Source organism: Lepus europaeus, chromosome 14, assembly GCF_033115175.1.
Source record: "Lepus europaeus isolate LE1 chromosome 14, mLepTim1.pri, whole genome shotgun sequence".
NCBI classification, from domain to species: domain Eukaryota; kingdom Metazoa; phylum Chordata; class Mammalia; order Lagomorpha; family Leporidae; genus Lepus; species Lepus europaeus.
In genome coordinates this window covers 34,034,135-34,056,658 of record NC_084840.1, presented here as the reverse complement: position 1 = coordinate 34,056,658, position 22,524 = coordinate 34,034,135, and the positions used below count along the sequence as shown (strand labels likewise).

Sequence of the window (22,524 nt, the reverse complement as noted above, 5' to 3'; positions counted from 1 at the left end):
TTTCCAGCTCTGACTCCTGCCTGTAGCTTCCTGCTAATATGGATCCCGAGAGGCAGCAGTGGTGGCTTAGGTAGTGAGGTCTCTCATTCCTAGCTTTGTTTCAGACACTGGGGAATGAACCAGTGGATAATTCTTTCTCTACCTGTCTCTGTCTGCCTTTCTTTTCTCTCTCTCAAATTAAAAAAAAAAAAAAAAAGCAAAAACAACACCACACCCACTACCCCTAAATCAGCCAGTCATTGCCATCTTCCTTTTTTTCCTCTCTGAGGGCTTTGCACTGTTTGTTTGATACTGACCTTTGTCTCTAAGTAACATTCTGCTATTTTCTCCAGTATTAAAGATAAAGCTTTCCCATTGCCACTTCACAGATACACTCTCCCCTCAGGCAAACACACAAACATACACTATGTTCCCCATCTCCCCCTTCCTAAGTTGGGAAGTAGTTGGGTCATAATTCTGATGTGATCACCGTTGAATAGTTACATCATACTGACCATTGTAAATTTTATTCACTGCTGAGCCACACCCCATAATTGCTTTTCATATAAAACTTTTAGTTTTCCATGGAATAATTATTTGCATTATTCCTGTTTTTTTATTCTTGATCTTTTCCATATGAGTAGGAAGATTGTAGAAATCTTCCTTAAGATTCAGTATTCTGAAATTTCCCAATAGTATGCTGTAGCTTGGGTCTATTTTTCATCTGTACTGGGTATTTAGTCGTTCCTTTCAGTGTGGAAACTTGGACATTCTTCTCATGTTAGAAATTAGATTTTTTTTCTTTGATTTGGAAAATGTTTCCCTCCATTTTCTGATCTATTTGTAGATGTTGAAATTAATCATTTTGTTTTCTTAAATTGTCACCTCCATTTCCCATCTATTTTTTTCTTCACTTTTTGGAGAATTTCTCAAATTTATCATCCCATGTTTCTAATGTTTTTTTCTTTATGCTATTGTATTTTTTCTAAATTCTTAGTTATGTATTTATTTATTTGGATGGCAGAGACAGAGAGACAGAAAATAAGAGAGATAGCTTCCATCTACTGGTTCACTCCAGATTCCTGTGACAGCCATCACCATACCAGGCTGAACCTGAGAGCAAGGAACTCCATCTGGGTCTTCAACGTAGGTGTCAGGAACCCGAGTACTTTAGCCATTACTTCTGCCTCCCAGTTGTACATTAGCAGAAAACTGGAATTGGGAGGGGACTAGGACTCAAACCCAAAGACACCAATGTGGGATATGGGTGTCCCAAGCAACTTCTTAACTGTTGTGCCAAAAGCATGCCCCTGTGATTGTGTTTTTGTATATGGGAATTTTGCATTTCATTTTCTGGATACCCCTTTTAAAATATTTACTCTGTTCTTGCATTTTCACTGTTGCAATATTTTATTTCATTGTTAAGAAGAAATTTATGTACTTATATTTTCTTTTCCATGATTTGTCCAAGTTACATTTTTCTTAGTGTTTATTCGATCACCGTCTTCAAAGACTTTGTTCAGATATCTGATAACTCATGATAGTTTGCTTGGATTAGAGTGGGAGATTAAAGCTGATGGCGCATTCTGAACTCAGGTTGGTCTTGTCAACCCTGAGCTTTACTCTAGGATGGTCTGACTGAGCTATTCATTTGAGAAAACTCTAATGTCAGTATCCTTAGTTCTGTCCTCCTTGGGCTGATTGGATTATCCAGGTAACATCTAATTGCCTGTTTAGAAGATGGAGAAGAGCTGTTACCCTTATATTTTAGGAGACAAGGGCAAGAAGAATGTAGGGATCTCAGCATCTTGGATGCATGTTTTCTTTATCATCCCTGTTTTCTGTTTGGTGCTACAGTCAACTGTTCCGGATTTCCCCACGTCCAGGGATCTTCTGTTTTGGAGAAGAAACCTGGGGGCTGGCACTGCAGCAGGTAAAAGCCACTGCCTGCGGTGCCAGCACCCATATAGATGCTAGTTCGAGTCTAGGCTGCTGCATTCTCTAATACAGCTCCCTGCTAACATGTCTGGGAAAGCAGCAGAGGATGGGCCCCTGCACACACGTGGGAGACCCTGAAGAAGCTCTTGGCTCCTGGCTTTGGCCTGGCCCAGCCCTGGCCATTTTGCGGCCATTTGGGGAGTGAACCAATGGATTGGAAGATCTCTCTTGTTGTGTGTCTCCCTCTCTCTCTCTGTAATTCAGCCTTTCAAATAAATAAATACATCTTTAATAAATTAAAAAAAGAAGAAACCTATACCATTAGCCCTGTGGTACACAGTAAGGTTTAGGGGTAAGGGTGTTTCTTACCTGTAAAAAGAGAGCTTCCATCCACTGTTTCACTCTCCCAAATGGCCACAACATCTGGGGCTGTACCAGGAGCCAGGAAGTCCATCTGTGTCTCCCACTAAGTGGTAGAAACCCAATCATTTGAGCCATCACTGCTGCATCCCTGAGTCTGCATTAGCAGGAGACTGAAGTCGAGAACCACAACTGGATATGGAACTGGATTTGTGACAAAGGCATCCTAACTGGTGTCTTAACTACTAGGCCAAATGCCCACCCTGTGATAGGGCTTTAATGGAGTTTGATCTACCTTCTTTTTTTTTTTTTTAAGATTTATTTATTTATTTGAAAGTCAGAGTTACACAGAGAGAGAGAGAGATCTTCCATCAGATGGTTCACTCCCCAATTGGCCGCAACTGCCGGAGCTGCACTGATCTGAAGCCAGGAGCCAGGAGCTTCTTCCAGGTCTCCTGCAAGGGTACAAGGACCATCTTCCACTGCTTTTCCAGGCCATAGCAGAGAGCTGGATCAGAAGAGGAGCAGCCGGGACTAGAATCGGCGCCCACATGGGATGCTGGCGCTTCAGGCCAGGGCGTTAACCCGCTGCAACACAGCGCCAGCCCCAGATCTACCTTCTTTTTTAAGATTTATTCATTTGAAAGGCAGAATCTCACAAACACATACACACACACACACACACACTCACAGGTATCTTCCATCTGCTGGTTCACTCCCCAAATGGTTGCAATAGCCAGGGCTGGGCTAGGCCAAAGCCAGGAGCCAGACACTCTATCCAGGTATCCCATGTGTGTGTCAGGGACTTAAGTACTTGAGCCATCATCTGCAGCTTCCCAGGCACATTCACAGAGAACTGGATTGGAAGTAGAGCAGCCAGGGCTTGAATTGGCACTCTGGTTGGGGTTGCAGGTATCAAAGGGGTGGCTTAACTCACTGTACCATAATGCCCACCCTTTCTTCCTTTACCTGGAAGTTAATAAAACTAACCTGTTTATAATATTTTATTTTTGATTTCTTTGCCTGGATTTACTTCATTTTTTATTTATTTATTTATTTTTATTTGACAGAGTTAGACAGTGAGAGGGAAAGACAGAGAGAAAGGTCTTCCTTCCATTGGTTCACCCTCCAAATGGCCACCACGGCCAGAGCTATGCTGATCTGAAGCCAGGAGCCAGGTGCTTCTCCTGGTCTCCCACCCGGGTGCAGGCGCCCAAGCACTTGGGCCATCCTCCACTGCCTTCCTGGGCCACAGCAGAGAGCTGGACTGGAAGAGGAGCCACCGGGACTAGAACTGGCGCCCATATGGGATGCCAGCACCACAGGCGGAGGATTAACCAAGTGAGCCAAGGTGCCGGCCCCTGATTTACTTTAAATTTCTTTTATTCTCAGTATCCCATTATATCTTCATATTTTCACCACTGAACAACATGCAAAAACTAATAGATGGATAGGTAATAAATTATGATATAGAAAGTCTGCTCTTGGAGCTGGTGCTATGGTGTAGCAGGTAAAGCTATTGCCTGCAGTGCCAGTATCCTATATGGGTACCAGTTCGAGTCCCAACTGTTCCACTTCTGATCCAGCTCCCTGCTATGAGCTGAACCTATGTGGGAGATCTGAAGGAGGCTCCTGGATCCAGATCGGTCCAGATCTGGCCTTTGTGGCCATTTGGGGAATGAACCAATGGATGGAAGACCTCTCTCTCACTCTGCCTCTGCCTCTCTGTAACTCTGCCTTTCAAATAAATAAATAAATCTTTAAAAACAAGAAAAAAAAAAGTCTGCTCTGGGATGAATTAGCTAAATATTTCAGAACAGATTGGAATTTGAAGCAGTAAAGAACAAACTAGCCAGATTAATTATTTTTACTATAGTGGAAAACACATGGTGAATGTAATATTTCCACTTTGAAATTTCTTTATTAGTCTCATAGGTCTTCCTGATTTGATGGAGCACCAGTAATATTTTGTGTTTATATTCTAGAAATGTGGTATTTGTGGACGTAAATTCCATTCTTCGTTACTTGGCTAGGGTTGCAAGTAGAGTTGGGCTCTATGGCTCTAACCTGTTGGAACATACTGAGGTAAGCGAAGACCATTGCTTTTGTGTGCTTTCTTTTGTTTTAATTTATGCTGCTGTTTCTCAGAGGTGCCTCATCATATTGTTAGTTATGGTGTTATTCTATTTAAGATTGTAACAGAGTGTTAATTGTAGACTAAGTTCATCTTGTCTTCAGAAACAAATTTTTTCTGTAGCTCCTCATTGAATGTTAATCCCATACTGCCTGTCCTGTTGAAGCATTTAGTGCTGTCTTTCTGGACCCTAGAATTTCGTAGCCAGAGGGGACTTTATAGATCGTCTCATCCAAGCTTCTTGCCTTATCGATTAGGCAATAGGCCCAGAAAAGTTCAGCGGTTGCCCGGAGTGATATCATAGTTTGGATCCCTGTCCAAGTAAATGTCTTACCCATTACACCACTCATTGGTCAATTTTCAGTGCAGCTCTGCAGGTGCTTTTATTCCTCCCTGTTTGTATTCCACTCTAACTTTCCTAAATCTGATTAAATTCAAAACATAAAGGTGGTTTTCTCAGTATTTTCTTTTAAATTCTTTTTTTAATTCTTTTAAATCCTGTAAGTGAAAGAACTGTTTGGCTAGGTCCCATTCCTTGGGTTCATTCAGACTGGTTACTCCTTCCTATTACCAATTCACAAGTCTTTTTAATTTTTTTAAAAACTATACTTTTGATTTATACCTGACACATAATAACTACATAGTTATGAAGTATAATATAACATTTCAGTACTTGTATCCTAGTGTGTAAAGGTCAGGTCAGGGTTAATTGGCATATCAGTAACCTCAGACATTTATCATCTTTGTTTTGATAACATTTAAAATCCTGTCTATTTTGAAATTCAGGATTAATTGTTGTGAGCCATAGTTGTCCTACTGTGTAGAAGTAGGACATTAGAAGTTACTGCCCCTGTCTACCTGTACCTATTAACTTCTTTCCATCATTTCTCCCCCAAACCCTTCTGTGGCTCTAATAACCACTATTTTACTCTCTACTTCTATAAGATCAGTTTCTCTCAAATCTTTTTCTTGTTCTTTCCTGAAGTGCCTCTCTATGACCCTGAATAAAAAGGAAAGCACAGGGGCCGGCGCCGTGGCTCACTTGGTTAATTCTCTGCCTGAGGCGCCAGCATCCCATATGGGTGCTGGTTCTAGTCCCGGTTGCTCCTCTTCCAGTCCAGCTCTCTGCTGTGGCCCGGGAGGGCAGTGGAGGATGGCCTGAGTGCTTGGGCCCCAGCACCTGCATGGGAGACCAGGAGGAAGGACCTGGCTCCTGGCTTCAGATTGGCCAGGAGCCGTGGCGGCCATCTGGGGGGTGAACCAACGGAAGGAAGACCTTTCTCTCTGTCTCTCTCACTGTCTATAACTCTACCTGTCAAATAAATAAATTTAAAAAAAAAAAAGGAAAGCATAAAAAAATAACAAAGTGTGGTATTTCTTTAAGTGCTGTTTTAGATCCCAGGCAAACAGAACTGAATCCACATAATGACAACTTCTTTAATTTGAGATTAGAAAAGCTGGATTTTAGCTATGAAAGCTGAGAGGATACTGTTGCTCTAATTACTTGAGATTTTTGTCATGGTGTTTTTTAAGTTTAAACCTTGAGGTACATTTCTTTTCTGCCTTTTATTTACAGATTGATCACTGGTTGGAGTTTAGTACTACAAAATTGTCTTCATGTGATTTGTTTACTTCTGCTGTCAATGAGCTCAATCATTGCCTGTCTCTAAGAACATACTTAGTTGGGAACTCCTTGAGCTTAGCAGATTTGTGTGTTTGGGCCACCCTAAAAGGTATCAATAATTCTTCATAAAATATTCTATTCTTATCATTAGTATTTTGTTGGATAAAAATACTCATTTTTATGTATATGTGTATGAATATGCATGTGTGTGTATTTAGGCAGCAACTTGGGATTTTCTTACAGAGGAGTGATAACCTGGCTGTTTAATTCCTGTTTAGTCATAGTAATTTCCTGTCCTTTTGTGTTGCTCTCTCTCTTTCCCAGCTGTCCTCTTGCCTTTGGAGCTGCTTCATTCCTGCTAAAGAAAACCTCATCTCATTTATGTTAGCACCGCTCCTACCTTAGCTGTTTTACTCCAAACATTTATCTCTGACTAGAAAGAAGTCGTTAGCCTCAGTGAAAATATGGGGGTGGATGCGTTATGGTTTTTCTGGAGGGTCATTATTTCCTATTTTATAACTAATTTGGAACAGCTAAATATACTATCACCAATTTGGAGTTAGTTTTTTAAAATACAACTTTCATGTAGTATAATTCATACACAAGAAAACTATACTTATTTAAAATGTGTAAGATAAGAAGTTTTGACATATATAAAAATACATCTATACCTGTGGAGTTATGGCCACAGTCAGGGCAATTAATATACCCACCACCTGCAAAGTTTTCCATGTCCCTTTGCAATCATTCCCCCATCCTTTGGTCCCAGCCAACCACTGATCTGGAAAGCCAGTTATTTTCATCTGTGTTGGTAACATTGTTAATTTAACAGTGATGTTAATTTAACAATGATTAACTAATATAGAAAGAGAAGGAAATTGCTAAAACTATGAGATTAATAAGCCCATTATGGGGGCCGGCACTGGCATCCCATATGGGCGCCGGGTTCTATTCCCGGTTGCTCCTCTTCCAGTCCAGCTCTCTGCTGTGGCCCAGGAAGGCAGTGGAGGATGGCCCAAGTGCTAGGGCCCTGCACCTGCATGGGAGACCAGGGGGAGGCACCTGGCTCCTGGCTCCTGGCTCCTGGCTTCGGATCAGTGCAGCGCCTGCCGTAGCAGCCATTTGGGGAGTGAACCAACGGAGGGAAGACCTTTCTTTCTGTCTCTCTTTCTCACTGTCTAACTCTGCCTGTCAAAAAAAAGAAAAGAAAAAAATTAGCCATTATGTAGCTTGAAAAAGAATAATGGTGTGGGAGGTGCCTAGGAATTTATTTTTTAAATAATTGGAAGTTTTTAAATAAATTAAGCAAACAATTATAATATGACTCCAGCAGGTTTAAACCCTCCAATATTGAGAACAAGTGTTCAAATAAAATCTTGTACATGAATGGTCATAGCAGCTCTACTTAGGATAACTGAAAGGTAGAAGCAACCAGAGTGTCTATCACTAATTAATGGATAAACAAAATGTGGTATGTCCAAACAATGAAATATTATTCATCCTAAAAAAGGAAGGAAGTGTCAATTGATGCTACAGAATGGATTAACCTTAAAAGCCTTGTGGTACATGAAAGAAGCCAGAAATATTTCTATGAAATATCCAAAGATGGCAAATCCATAGGGCAGATTTCTAAGTGGCAGGGGCTGGGGAAGTGGGGATGGAGAGTGACTGCTTTGTAGGTACTGCATTGCCTTTTGGGGTGATGAAAATGCTTTGGAACTATTGTAGATGGTTGCAAAACATTGTGAGTATACTAAATGTCACTGGGCTGTATGTTCTAAAAGGGTACAATTTATGACATAGGTATTTTACCACAGTTTGAATGGTTTTGAGAAGAATAGTAAAGTCTGATTTTGTGGGATATTATTCAAGATTAGAACATTGCAGTGGAAAATATGACTTACAAGAGAGATAAACCTCAGTGTTGAGGCCAGTGTTATAGTGCAGTGGGTTATGCCACTGCTTGAGATGCTAGTATCTTCTGCTTCCATTTCAGCACCCTCCAAATGCCCCTGGGAAGGCAGTGTAAGATGTTCTAAGGCTTGGGTCTCTGCCATCCATGTGGAGGAACAGGATGGAGTTCCTTGCTCCTGAATCTGGCCTGGAGCAATCCCACCTTTTTGTGGCCACTCGGAGAGTGAATCAGCAGATAGAAAAATCTCTCTCCTCTCACTCTTTTCACCCTGGGTGTCACTCTGCCATTCAGATAAATAAATAAATAGGGCTGGCGCTGTGGCTTACTTGGTTAATCCTCCGCCTGAGGCGCCGGCATCCCATATGGGCACCGGTTCTAGTCCCGGTGGCTCCACTTCCAGTCCAGCTCTCTGCAGTGGCCCGGGAAGGCAGTGGAGGATGGCCCAAATGCTTGGGTCCCTGCACCTGCATGAGAGACTGAGGAAGCACCTGGCTCTTGGCTTTGGATCGGCACAGCGCCGGCTGTGATGGCCATTTGGAGGGTGAACCAATGGAAGGAAGACCTTTCTCTCTCTATCCCTCTCTCACTGTCTATAACTCTCTCTCTCTCATTGTCTAACTCTGCCTGTCAAAAAATAAATAAATCTTAAACAAAAGGCAAAAACCCTCAGTGTCAAAATTTTTATGTATTTATTCAGAACATATGTTGGAGAGATAGGGTGAAGATGAAAAGAGAGAAGGCCAAAGTGATATACATTATGGGAGTATATTACAGAGTAGCTGGGCCTATTGAGGGAATTTGATGGTATATAATGCAGATCATGAGGCTCCTACAGAGGCATTAAGGTAGAGTGATCCTGGATTTCTTCAACTCTTCAGAAATCTCTTGGTTGCCTCATGAGGCAAAAGCAGACTAGACAAGTTTCTGCCTTGTCTTGATGTTAGTTTTGTTAGGAAGTAGAGAGTTTGAGAAAGGGAAGTTCAGAATTCATACCAACAAGAAGAAAATCGTTGCAAAAATCAGTAAACAGACCCCAGCAGTCTCGCTGAGTAGAGACAGTAGTGGAAGTTCAGGAAAAAGAGTTTATGGTAGGTAGTAAAAGGTAGACAGCTTAGTTACTCACATACTGCAGATTGTGTGGAGGCAAATACCAAAACACATAAAGTTTGGAATAACTTACATGGGATCACATAGGAATAAGATCATATGGAAATTGGAATCTTAAAAAAGTACATGATTATCATTGTGTAGTTGTAAATGATCTGAGATGAACCAGTGTTTGCTTAAGGAGTGCTCCAGTAAGTCTGTCTTTCAAAAGTTTGTGTGTGGGAGAAAACAGATGATCAGCGATTACTTGGGATGGATGATATATTCAGTTACACAGGAAGACATTTCTGATCATGTGGAAGACTTTAGTAAAAGTTCAAGGTACATTAATTGACTTAGAAGAGTATTAGCAAACTTTGTACAAGTGGCTTCAATAAGTTCATGGAAAGTAAAGAAATTTACAAAATAGGGAAGAAGGAGAATGAAATTGCTGAGAGGTACAAAGGAAACTTGAATTTTGTTATTTTCTTTTAAAAAAAAAGCTGGAGCAGATATGCCAAAGTGTTTTACTGTTTTTTCTTTCTTTTTTTTTTTTTTTAAAGATTTATTTATTCATTTTAAAGGCAGAGTTAGAAAGATACAGATGCAGAGAGAGAGAGAAAGTCTTGCATCCCCTGGTTCACTTCCTCAAATGGCTGAAACCACGGAAGCTGACCTGATCCGAAACCAGGAGCCAGGAGCTTATTCCAGGTCTCCCACTTGGGTGCAGGCACCCAAGGACTTGGGCCATCTTTTGCTTTCCCAGGCCATAGCAGAGAGCTGGATCAGAAGTCAAGCAACCAGGACTTGAACTGGTGCCCATATGGGATGCCGGCACTGCAGGTGGAAACTTTACCTGCTATGCCACATTGTGGGCCCCTGTTCTACTGTTTTTAAGTCTTATTCTCTAAATTGTTGTGGCCTAAATTTTCCTCCAAATTAAATTGTCATAGCAATAACCAACACAAAAAGAAGGGCTTTTTTCATGTATAGGTTTGTTTATTACATTTTTATCTATTTTGATTTTTGACTCAGTGTTCATGAAACAGATTGTATGCTCATAATTTATCTAAGATTATAGTTTTGTAGTGTAAAGGAGTTAAATAAACTTTCCTTTAGTACTTGTTTATAAATATTCCATCTTAGGAAATAAGCTGCTTCTTAATCATCTTAATTTTTTAAAGATTTATTTATTTATTTGAAAGTCAGAGTTACAGACAGGGAGAGACAGAGAGTCTTCTATCCACTGGTTCACTCCCCAAATGGCTGCAGTGGCCATAACTGGGCTGATGCAAAGCCAGCAGCCAGGTGCTTCTTCCAGGTGTCCTACATGGGTGCAGGGGCCCCAGCACTTGGGCTGTCTTCCACTGCTTTTCCCAGGCCATCAGCAGGAAGCTAGATCTGAAGTGGAGTAGCCAGGACTCGAACCAGCACCTGTATGGGATGCTGGCATCATGGGCGGAGGCTTAGCCTACTACGCCACACTCTGGCTCGATCATCTTTATTTTGTGCTCCAGTTGATATGTTTATAGCTTTCACTTAATTATGAAATATAACATTGCTGTTATAATAGGAGTGGAAAAGGGAGAGTGGGCAGAATCTAGTATTAGAGAACTTCCATATATTGAATGAAAAAAATCTTTTTAATACATAACTTTGGTGAATTCTTTGAAATATATTAAAATATTAAGAAAAAGTTCAGTGTATACCCAGATTTTTGAAATTTATTACAGAAGCACAACTTTAAGCCATCCAATTTAAATACGTCAACCATGACTAGAACATTACTTTTGAAGTTGAAGACTTGTTGAATAATTTTAAAATGTATGTTTTCTAACAGGCAGTGCTGCATGGCAGGAACAGTTGAAACAGAACAAAGCTCCAGTTCATGTAAAACGCTGGTTCGGCTTTCTTGAAGCCCAGCAAGCCTTCCAGTCAGTGGGTTCCAAGTGGGGAGTTTCAGCAAACAAAGCTAAAGTGGTAAGCCTTTTTTTTCTTTTTCACTCCTTTTTTAAAATTCTGACATTTTGGTTCATTGAAGTTCTAGATCTGAAAAGAAAATTATTTCTATTCATAAAGTTTATTTCCTTGAGGAAGCTTAAAATAATTTTGGAAGAATATGCCATTCTTTTTTTTTTTTTTTTAAGATTGATTTATTTATTTGAAAGTCAGAGTTGGCCAGCGCTGTGGCTTAACAGGCTAATCCTCCGCCTTGCGGCGCCGGCACACCGGGTTCTAGTCCCGGTTGGGGCGCTGGATTCTATCTCGGTTGCCCCTCTTCCAGGCCAGCCCTCTGCTATGGCCCGGGAAGGCAGCAGAGGATGGCCCAAGTCCTTGGGCCCTGTACCCGCATGGGAGACCAGGAGAAGCAACTGGCTCCTGGCTTCAGATCAGTGAGATGCGCTGGCCACAGTGGCCATTGGAGGGTGAACCAATGGCAAAAAGGAAGACCTTTCTCTCTGTCTCTCTCTCTCACTATCCACTCTGCCTGTCAAAAAAAAAAAAAAAAAAAAAAAAAAAAAAAGAGTTACTCAGAGAGAAAGAAAGGCAGAGAGAGAAAGGTCTTCCTCTTCATATGGGATGCCGGCACTACAGGCAGCAGCTTTACCCGCTATGCCACAGCGCCGGCCCTAGAATATGCCATTCTTAAGTCTTGGTTTGACTAACATGAAGCCCTAATTTTTATATATCCAAAAGATTATGATCATCTGATACATGTCCCTAAGATAATCCAAATTCCATATAATGCACTGTCATTGTTGTATAGCTGTTCAATCATTGATTCCTCCTGAATCTCCTGTTTTCTGGTTTTAGAACTATGGCCATGGAATGATAGATGAGCCTTTTTGTTGATTGAGTAGGAAGGTATGACAAAGAGCACAGTAGAAAAGTTTCCCTTCCCCTATCAGACTTATTCTAATCTATTTTGCACAGTAGGCTTTACAGTAAAGTTTTAACAAGATTTTCTGTTGTAATAAAACTACTAGGTGCTTGGATAAAGATGCTATATTCAGTTGTTCTAGCTAATAGTTATTTACTCATCCTTCACCATTTTTCACATCTAATTTGTCAGCAATTTCCTTCTCCTATCTATTTGTTTGCTATCTGTCTTTATTGCTGTTGCTTTTTAGTGGGGCCACTTAAGTTTAGTACCATAATTTCTTTTTTTTTTTTGACAGGCAGAGTGGACAGTGAGAGAGAGACACAGAGAGAAAGGTCTTCCTTTGCTGTTGGTTCACCCTCCAATGGCCGCTGCGCTGCGGCCGGCGCACCATGCTGATCTGAAGCCAGGAGCCAGGTGCTTCTCCTGGTCTCCCATGGGGTGCAGGGCCCAAGCACTTGGGCCATCCTCCACTGCACTCCCAGGCCACAGCAGAGAGCTGGCCTGGAAGAGGAGCAACCGGGACAGAATCCGGCGCCTCAACCGGGACTAGAACCTGGACCTGGTGTGCCGGCGCTGCAGGTGGAGGATTAGCCTATTGAGCCATGGCGCCGGCCTAGTACCATAATTTTAATACTGAACTTCCTTTCTTTGATCTCATTTTTCTCTGGTTCAGCCTTTGCAGTGTCCTTGGTATCAATAGAAAATACAGGGGCCGGTACCATGGCTCACTTGGTTAATCCTCTGCCTGCGGCGCTGGCATCCCATATGGGCATCCCATATGGGTTGCTCCTCTTCCAGTCCAGCTCTCTGTGGCCCGGGAGGACAGTGGAGGATGGCCCAAGTGCTTGGGTCCCTGCACCCGCATTGGAGACTGTGAGGAAGTACCTGGCTCCTGGCTCCTGGCTTTGGATCAGCACAGTGCCGGCCATAGCGGCCATTTGGGGAGTGAACCAACTGAAGGAAGACCTTTCTCTCAGTCTCTCCCTCTCACTGTCTGTAACTCTACCTGTCAAAAAAAAAAAAAAAAAAAAAAAAAAAAGAAAATACAAATAAAATATCCAATTATAGTTGAGGACTCCTCATTGCCTAAAACATGAAAGGCAAGCTTGAAAGTCTCTTCCTGTTTTGGACCTAATCTATTTCTGCTTCCTTATCCACATATCCAACATGCATTTCTGACCTTTCATGGACATTACACTGGTCTTCTCTGCCTTTGTGTCTTAGGCTTTACTCCTTTACCTGCACACTCATTTTATACTTGCACTCTCCATCTGATACATTTCTGCTTACTTTTTTTTAAGGTCCAGTTTGGTTCTTATCGACTTTTTTCCCCGAAGCAGCGATCCTGAATATTGTTAATTGACTCCAACATAGTGCTGGAACAGCACCTCGTATACATCCATGTTACTGGCACTTGGTTTTATTTATATCCTGCACCAGGTTTTAAGTCTCCAGGTGCAGGGATGATATTGTAGTCATCATTTTTCTCATATCCAGTATGGTACGTGGCACATAATAGGTACTGAGTAAGTGTTTGTTGAATGGTTGTATTCTTTTGTTTTTATTATTTTTTCCTTTTTTTTTTTATTTTTGACAGGCAGAGTGGACAGTGAGAGAGAGACAGAGAGAAAGGTCTTCCTTTTGCCGTTGGTTCACCCTCCAATGGCCGCCGCGGTAGGCGCGCTGCGGCCGGCGCACCGCGCTGATCCGATGGCAGGAGCCAGGTATTTATCCTGGTCTTCCATGGGGTGCAGGGCCCAAGGACTTGGGCCATCCTCCACTGCACTCCCTGGCCACAGCAGAGAGCTGGCCTGGAAGAGGGGCAACTGGGACAGGATCGGTGCCCCAACCGGGACTAGAACCTGGTGTGCCAGCGCCGCAAGGCAGAGGATTAGCCTAGTGAGCCGCGGCGCCGGCTTGAATGGTTGTATTCTTAAGCATCTAACCATATAACTTTGTTGTTCTGTTTTCCAGGTACCTGAGAAAAAACAAGATGTTGGGAAATTTGTTGAGCTTCCAGGTGCAGAGATGGGAAAGGTTACTGTAAGATTTCCTCCAGAGGCTAGTGGGTAAGAAGATACAGTTTCCGTTTATAATCAAATATATTTCATGGGAGAGCTTAAAACCAGTTATTAAGTACTTTTAATATTAATGGTTGATGATTCTGAAGAACATAAATAAAATTTCAGTTGTGGAAGTTAAAATCCCCACTAAACATCTTGATAGTTTCTTAATTATTAGTAGGTAATGTTAGCTTATTTAATTGTAATTTTTATTCTTTAACTTAATAGAAGAGACTACATTTTTATTCTACTGAAGACAGTTTTTTTGTTTTTTTTTTTTTTTTTTTTTTTTTTGAGAGAGACTGAGAACTCACATCTTCTGGTTCATTCCCCAAATGCTCACAATAGTTATGGCTGGGCCAGTCCTGGTTTCCTAATGGCAAGAACCCGTCACTTGAACCATCATGGCATCTCCTGTCTACACTGGCAGGAAGCTGTACTTAGGCACCTAGAGCCAGGAATTAAACCCAGGCACTTTGATGTGGGACACAGACAACTGCTAGGCTAAATGCTCGCTCTAAGAATTTTAAATATGCATAACAAAATATCCATGAATAAAAAGGTTTAAGTTTTATTCTTTGATTTTTGGGCTTTCCTTCACCAGGACATGTATTTGTGCCCTGAGTAATCCTTTCAGTTAGCAGAAGTTACTATAGCAATAAATTTTTTCCAAAAAAAGGAGAGTCCTGGAAACCCCATTTCTATTCAGTTCTTTCTTTATTAATAGATTTCTCAACTCCTTTAACTCTTGGCACCCATAGGAAATATTTGAATAGCCTATTAGTCAGAATGACTATTTTGGCTGGTGGCTGCCTGCTTGGGGATGTGTCCAGGTTTGCTCAGTGTTTCCCAAGGCTGATGGGAGAGTCTTTGTCTTTACACATCTGTCATCCTATTTGGAGCATGCTGGACAGGTTTTGTAATAGAGCCTTTAATGACTAATACTCTAATACAGTGCCTCATGAAAGCAGTTACTTTACTCAGAAACTTAACCATTAGGAAGTATTGTGTTGTGCTTTATAGATAACATGATCATTTTTCTCAAATGTAGTTTAATTTCAGATTTCACATACTGTAGCCAAGTTCTCACCCATCTGTAGACAATAACAATGAATAGGTGAGGAAGCGATTCTCTTTTTGCTATGTATTTTATAGTTCTTAACAAACTGTCTTATAAGTGCCATTAAAAGCAAAATCAATTAGAATTCCACATTTTCTCTATAAGTTTGCTGATTGAGGTGGTGAAATAAAGGATAGGCAGATGGAAGAAATGACTGAAAAATTCACAAACTTGATCATTAATTGATTTGTAGTTAAAAAGATTTACTTAATTTATTTGAAAATTAGAATTACAGAGAGGGAGAGCTCTTCCATTTACTGGTTCACTCACCAAATGGCTGCAAGCCGAAGCTGGTCCAGGCTGAAGCCAGAAGCCAGGAGCCAGGAGCTTCTTCCAGGTCTCACACATGGGTACAGGGGCCCAAGCAGTTGGGCCATCTTCTACTACTTTCCAAGGTGCATTAGCAGGGAGCTGGATTGGAAGTGGAGTAGCTGGGATTCCAACCAGTGCCCATATGGGATGCCAGCATTGAAGACAGCAGCTCCCTACTGCCCAAAATTCTGCTCCTTGGTGTGAGGGGTCATGGTTGTGCTGCTGAGTAGTGAACTTAATGGTTTGAGTGAAAGCTACTTTATTAATTTTTTTTTAGCAGTGGCTTTTTATAGCTATACCATTTGGACATTTGTTCTTTCTGAATCTCTTTATATTTTTAGTTACTGTCACTTCTTGGGCTTCCTCATGTTTGTATATTTATAGTATATATATATTTATGTACTATATGCAAAATTATCTGTTCTTAGTTATGTTGATTTCAAAGACTGTATTCCTGTCCTAATTCAATTTTTGGATTTGAAATTTAAATAGACGTTTAATTTTTCTTTTTTTTTTTTTAAGATTTTATTTATTTAGAGGTACAGTTACAGAGAGAGGGAGAGACAGAAAAGTCTTCTATCTGCTGGTTCACTCTCCAGATGGCCACAATGGCTAGAGCTGAGCCTATCTGAAGCCAGAAGCCAGGAGCTTCTTCCAGGTCTTCCACACAGGTACAGGGACCCAAGCACTTGGGCCAGCCTAACTGCTCTCCCAGGCCGTAGCAGAGAGCTGGATCAGAAGAGGAGCAGCCAGGACACAAACCAGCACCCATATGGGATGCTGGCACTGCAGGTGGAGGCTTAGCCCACCATGCCACAGCACTGGCCCCAGTTTTTCTTAATATTTGTAATTTTGATCTCTTTTCCTCATACTACTGCACAGTTCTTTTATTTTTTCTTTTCTACATTTTACATGAAAAGCTAGAGGCTTAAGTTTACTGTTTATTCTTACTCTAGCTAACTTGTGTATAGCCCTGTTATGTGTAGACACTACTAGGTGTATTATGTATAGTCACTCATTTAATCCTAATAGTCCTGTGAGAAAGGTACTTTCAGAAATTTTTATTGTATTTTACAAATGCTTTCCGAAACTGATTCATAGAACATGATAGTGATTGGTCATTGCCTCCTGGCTCTAGAATCCATAATTAAAAGTTATGCAACATGCATGTGTTAAGTCTGCAGAAGCCCCATTCAGCATCAGAGGTTACTCGTGCAGCATGATTCTTACTCTGTTTAGCTATACTGATGCAGGCTATCTCTTGAGCTGTTTGTTTTAGTTGCCTTGTGAGTATTTTATAGCCTTATTAGCTTTCTTGAGTTTTGGAGTTGTCAGAACTGCAAATATTTTTCAGAAATAAAATCTTTTAGGATGAGATAGTATTTTGATTTTTTCACTTTTCTTAAATTCTTATGTGTAAAACCAAACACGTTAATTGATAAATAATAGGTAGTCAATGATTATTGGCCTTTTTAAAAAACTGTTTAAAAAATAAATATTTGAAAGGCAGAGTTGCTGCTGTTTTCAACTGAAGCCAGCACAAATTATGAGAGATGATAATTTAAACTTTCTTATTCCCTGCCTAGGTTCATTCGCAATAAAGTACAATTTCAGCAGCAGTAGTATAGATTCTACTTTTCATAGAGAAAGGTGTTGTATAATATTATCAAAAAGTCCTTTGACTTACTGTATTCCTTGTAATTGTCAACTTCCCATAGAAACAGAAATGGTGTTTTCATAGATTCTAATTCTGGAGCATTGGTGCTTGACGAGACCCATAAGATGATTTAGTTAAAATGTTTTATTTTATTTTGGCATCTTAGAAAACCAACAAAGTAAAACTGAAAAAGTAAAGTGGTGTTTTGTGGTTTCCTAATTCTCATACGTTCTCTCCTTCAGCCACCACAGTGACAGTCTCAGAAGTACTGAGTACATTAGAAAGATGCCCAGTTCTCAATAGCGTCAGATCTCACAAAGACACCACATTGCAGCATTGGGGACAGTTTTCAAGGCTGTTTAACTAAATGACAGTTCCTCTCGAAAAAAGAAAAAGACAATTCTCCTTAAGGTTATAATGTTTGTAAATCCCATGCTTCTGGGTAATTTTATATATGATTTTGTTTCTTATGATTATCTTATTAAAAATGTTGCAGTATTTTGTTTTCCTCTCAGGATCAGATTTTTTTTATCACAATCCTTGTTAGAAAGTAAAATATAATTGCAGTGCCAGTTAGGATTTTTTAGTACTCCTCTCCTCAAGAGGGTTAAGTTTAAGCATTTAGTTAAAACCTGTTAATGAGTCTCTTTGTGAAATGTTTTTGTTTTAGTTACTTACACATTGGGCATGCAAAAGCTGCTCTTCTGAACCAGCACTACCAGGTTAACTTTAAAGGGAAACTGATCATGAGATTTGATGACACAAATCCCGAAAAAGAAAAGGAAGATTTTGAGAAGGTAATTAAAAGTGTAGTGATGACCCTTTTGCAGAAAAGTTAATTACAATTAAGAGGGTGACCTGGTACCTTTATGGTATGAAAATAAATTTTGTTTTCATAGTTGCTCTTTTCCCCTCATTTGTATGTTCTATGCCTGAGGCCTAAGCCAAGAATACTGAGCTTCCATACCAAAAACGTAAATATATTTTTCCTTCCCCAGTTGTCACATAGTTTACCTAAATGTTGTATTTTCCTGTACCAATTTCTGAATGAATTGGGCCCTGGAGATAGGTTTCCTTTTCATCTATACAACCAATAATCAGCTTTTCCAGAGTAAATGGGAAGCTCGCTCATGAGATCAGCATTCTCAGCTGGAAATACAGAAGGTTACTATAAGGAGTATTTGTCTTGTTCTTTTCTCTTCTGATCTGTAATCATACAACTTCCACAACCATTTTCAGGCTGTATAAAGCTGATGGTGTTTATTGCTTTTACCCAAATGCAGTATCAAGGATTAAAATTTATGAAAAAATACAAAAGATATTCTGATGGTTACTTTGGTTTCTTATTGCAGGTTATCTTGGAAGATGTTGCAATGTTGCACATCAAACCAGATCAGTTTACTTACACCTCTGATCATTTTGAAACTATAATGAAATACGCGGAGAAGCTAATTCAAGAAGGGAAGGCTTATGTGGATGATACCCCTGCTGAGCAGATGAAGGCAGAGCGTGAACAGAGGCTAGAATCCAAACACAGACAGAACTGTAAGATTTCTTTGGAGTTTTCTGTTTTAACTGATATTCTTGTATTCTGCTTCTTTAGTGGAGCATGATTTCTTTTCTATAAAAGAAGCTGGTTTGAGACACATTTGGGAATATGACTTATGTTAACTCATCTGTTAGAAATCGTTTTTCTTTCTCCATGGTCTTTTTTTTTTTTTTTGAGATTTACAAAGATTTATTAGAGTCAAAGACCTCCAGTCAGAGCGACATGGAGGGGGCCTCTGAGAGAAGAAAAAAACCCAAAAGGCCCCGTGACAGCAGTGGTTACTTTGGAATCTGGGCAGAGTGAAGGGCTTTTCACTCCATGGTCTTTACCTTTACCTTAGTACTTTGTTGCATCTACACCTGCATATGAAATGACCAGGCCCCTGTGTGCAGTCTTTTGCATTACGTTCATTTATTTTGAAAGATTCCTTTTTATTCTGAAAAGTTTCTGTACAGTTTTGAAGATAGTTAATAACTGGACTTTTAGACCTATCTTGATTCTTAGAGTGTAGATAAAATAACCACTACCCTGGTAGTTTCCATAGTAAAAGTTTAAGTTTTCTTGTCTACATGGACCAGATTTTCCATATTTCCTCCTTAGGTAGGGCCACTGGCATTTGGGATATCGAGCTCTTTCTTGTGAGATCAAACTGTTTTCTTTCACTATCTGTTTTCTATCATCTCTTATTTTCCTGGATTCAGGAGTATCCTGCTTCTCACTGGGATGACTGTAGGGGCTTCCATGGAGCCTCCTCAGCTGGCCGCAGGCTAATAATTTGATTTCAACCAGATCAGTAATATGTTAGATAAGATGTAACATACGTGTCCTTTTATAGCAATTGAGAAGAATCTACAAATGTGGGAAGAAATGAAAAAAGGGAGCCAGTTTGGTCAATCCTGCTGTTTGCGAGCAAAAATTGACATGAGTAGTAACAATGGATGCATGAGAGATCCCACCCTTTATCGCTGCAAAATCCAACCACACCCAAGAACTGGCAGTAAATACAAGTAAGTGCATCTCTTACACTATGCTAGGTAGCTGCCCATGCCTAAGCTTTGACTCTCTTTGTAAACACAGAGTACATGCAGAATAGTCAAGAAACCTGAAACTTTGTTCATCTGCAGATTTGCTGGTGTTCTGTAAATGCTTATAATGTTTCAGGGGCTGTTTATTCACACGTCAAGATTATAGTAAGCCACTTCTAAGATCACTTCCATCTACAAAAGTCCTTTAGTCTGCCTAAATTTACTTTTTATGTGTTGATTAGGTATACTATAGTATGTTCTTTTAGATGACATTTCTCTTCCTATAGAAAACTTTGATTCTACTGGACATAAATTGACTCATAAAATGATAGTGTTGAAAATTTATACAAATATAAATAAGAAAGTGGCATGTGTTTTTGTGGTTTTATTTAGTTTTCTGTGTGGTTTTTCAGATTAATAGATATTTTCTCCTCCTTCCAAAAAATTTATTATATAAAGCAAACAGATTGTATTTATGAATGATATTGAATCTGTTAAAAACTAAAATTGAAAATAATTTAAAATAAATTTTAAAAAGTAAGCAGAAAAGTAAAATAAACCATAGACCATATTTTCTGATACTTTGAAGAAGCCTACCATGTACCAATGCTGAATTACAAATTGTGAAGTGACTGGTCAGTATAAATGATTACCTGGTTAGCTAATGTGACTTTCTTTAAATTCATGGGTATGGGTGTGTGTGTACATGTGTAGACAAATATGCAATGTGTATGTGACATTTTATCAGGGTGATTGCTCCTTTGAATACATTTGGAAAAGTTTATTTGGATACACATTTTCAGGATCAAATAATTGTGAAATATACTGTTTTTAACATAATAGTGATTGTAAAACATAATACATGTTTGTAAAAATTTTTCTGAGACACAGAAAGAGATAGGCAAAAGAATTTCCGTTTACTGACTCACCCTCCAAATGCCTGTAATGTCAGCCAGAAACTGATAACTGAATTCAAGTCTGCCATGTAGGTGGCAAGGACCCAAATATTTGAGCCATTGCTCGCTGCCTCCCAAGGTACACATTAAGAGGAAACTGAACCAGGTTTGAAACCCAGGTATTGTAGTGTGATCCCAACTACCATCTTTTCTTTAAGATTTATTTACCATTTGAAAGGTAAAGTTACAGAGAGCAAGAGGAGAGATGGAGAGAATCTTCTATCTGCTGATTCACTCCCCAAATGGCCACAACACCCAGAGCTGGGCCAATCTGAAGCCAAGAGGTTCTTCTGGGTCTCCCACGCAGATACAGGGGCTCAAGAACTTGGGCCATCTTCTGCTGCTTTCCCAGGCCATAGCAGAAAGCCCAATTGAAAGTGGAGCAGTCAGGACTCAAACTGTCGCCCAGTTGGGATGCTGCCACCACAGGCGGAGAGACTTAGCCTACTACGCCACAGCACCAGTCCCAATAAAAATCTTTAAAAAAAAATTTTATATCAAAACTATATGGCCGGCGCCGTGGCTCAATAGGCTAATCCTCTGCCTGCGGCACCAACACACCAGGTTCTAGTCCCGGTCGGGGCGCCGGATTCTGTCCTGGTTGCCCCTCTTCCAGGCCAGCTCTCTGCTGTGGCCCGGGAGTGCAGTGGAGGATGGCCCAAGTACTTGGGCCTTGGACCCGCATGGGAGACCAGGAGAAGCAGCTGGCTCCTGGCTTCGGATCGGCGCGGTGCGCTGGCTGCAGCATGGCGGCCATTGGAGGGTGAACCAACGGCAAAAAGGAAGACCTTTCTCTCTGTCTCTCTCTCTCTCACTGTCCACTCTGCCTGTCAAAAACAAAACAAAACAAAACACTGTATGTATGTTATACATATTATTTTAAGCAGGAATTAAAGATTATTCTATGTTAAGTGGAATTTTTATTAACCTAACAATTCTTTTGTTTGTTTTTACGTCTCAGAAAATGTAATGCTAAGTACTTGAGTATGTTAGACTACAAAACTGTTAACACCCTTAAGGGTTTATTCAATTGAGATTTTACTTTTTTAAAAAAGTTAAATTTCCTCAAAACTATTAAATATATTACTCTTGGTTCTTCTGTGATACACATTGGCCATTACTAAAATATTGATTGTTTCATTTGCCAAGCTAATATCCAATTGTGTGCAGACTTGCTTTTTTGTTTAAATATTGAATGACTGATTCATTGTTTTAAAAGATTCTTTTGATATGCTTTGACTATTGAGTCATAAGAACTGTTGGTTTTTAAGAAACTCTTAACTGTCAAAGAACTATACTTTAAATTGTTATTGGGGTGGCCATTATGGTGCAGCAGGTTAAACTGCTGTGTGGAACACCTGCATCAGCTTTGGGTTGCCGGTGTGAGGCCCAGCTACTCCCCTCTGGCTGCTGAGGCATTTGAGGAGGAACCCAACAGATGGAAGTATTGCTGTCTGTAATGCTTAATTTAAGATGCGAAGGGTAATTGTTTCATGTTGATTTTCTTTTTTTCCAGTGTTTATCCAACATACGATTTTGCCTGCCCCATAGTTGACAGCATTGAAGGTGTTACACATGCCCTGAGAACAACAGAATACCATGACAGAGATGAGCAGTTTTATTGGATTATTGAAGCTTTAGGCATAAGGAAGCCATATATTTGGGAATATAGTCGGCTAAATCTCAACAACACAGTGCTATCCAAAAGAAAACTCACATGGTTTGTCAACGAAGGACTGGTAGATGGATGGTATGTTTAATGTTACTAGAATTGACCAGAAGTGAGAACATGGTATGGTATATCAGTGATTTTAAACTGTCTGAGGGATGGGAAGGGTGACTGGGAGGAGGCGGGATGAGTAGTCCTGTAAGATTCCTGGCTCTTATCATCGTTTCAGTGGATGCATTAGAGTCCCTTCTCC

General features: G+C 40.2%; 1 protein-coding gene across 2 annotated transcripts in view; it reads left to right on the top strand.

Annotated features, from left to right (window-relative positions):
* The window catches only part of EPRS1 (glutamyl-prolyl-tRNA synthetase 1), an 84,627-nt gene that overhangs the window by 5,780 nt on the left and 56,323 nt on the right, over positions 1–22,524 (top strand). For both annotated transcript variants that reach the window (XM_062210362.1, XM_062210361.1), the window contains exons 3-10: positions 4,263–4,362; positions 5,988–6,144; positions 10,877–11,016; positions 13,895–13,989; positions 17,743–17,869; positions 18,425–18,617; positions 19,457–19,628; positions 22,119–22,352. In XM_062210362.1, coding sequence (XP_062066346.1) covers positions 4,263–4,362; positions 5,988–6,144; positions 10,877–11,016; positions 13,895–13,989; positions 17,743–17,869; positions 18,425–18,617; positions 19,457–19,628; positions 22,119–22,352 — 1,218 coding nt within the window. The remainder of the gene's footprint in view (positions 1–4,262; positions 4,363–5,987; positions 6,145–10,876; positions 11,017–13,894; positions 13,990–17,742; positions 17,870–18,424; positions 18,618–19,456; positions 19,629–22,118; positions 22,353–22,524) is intronic.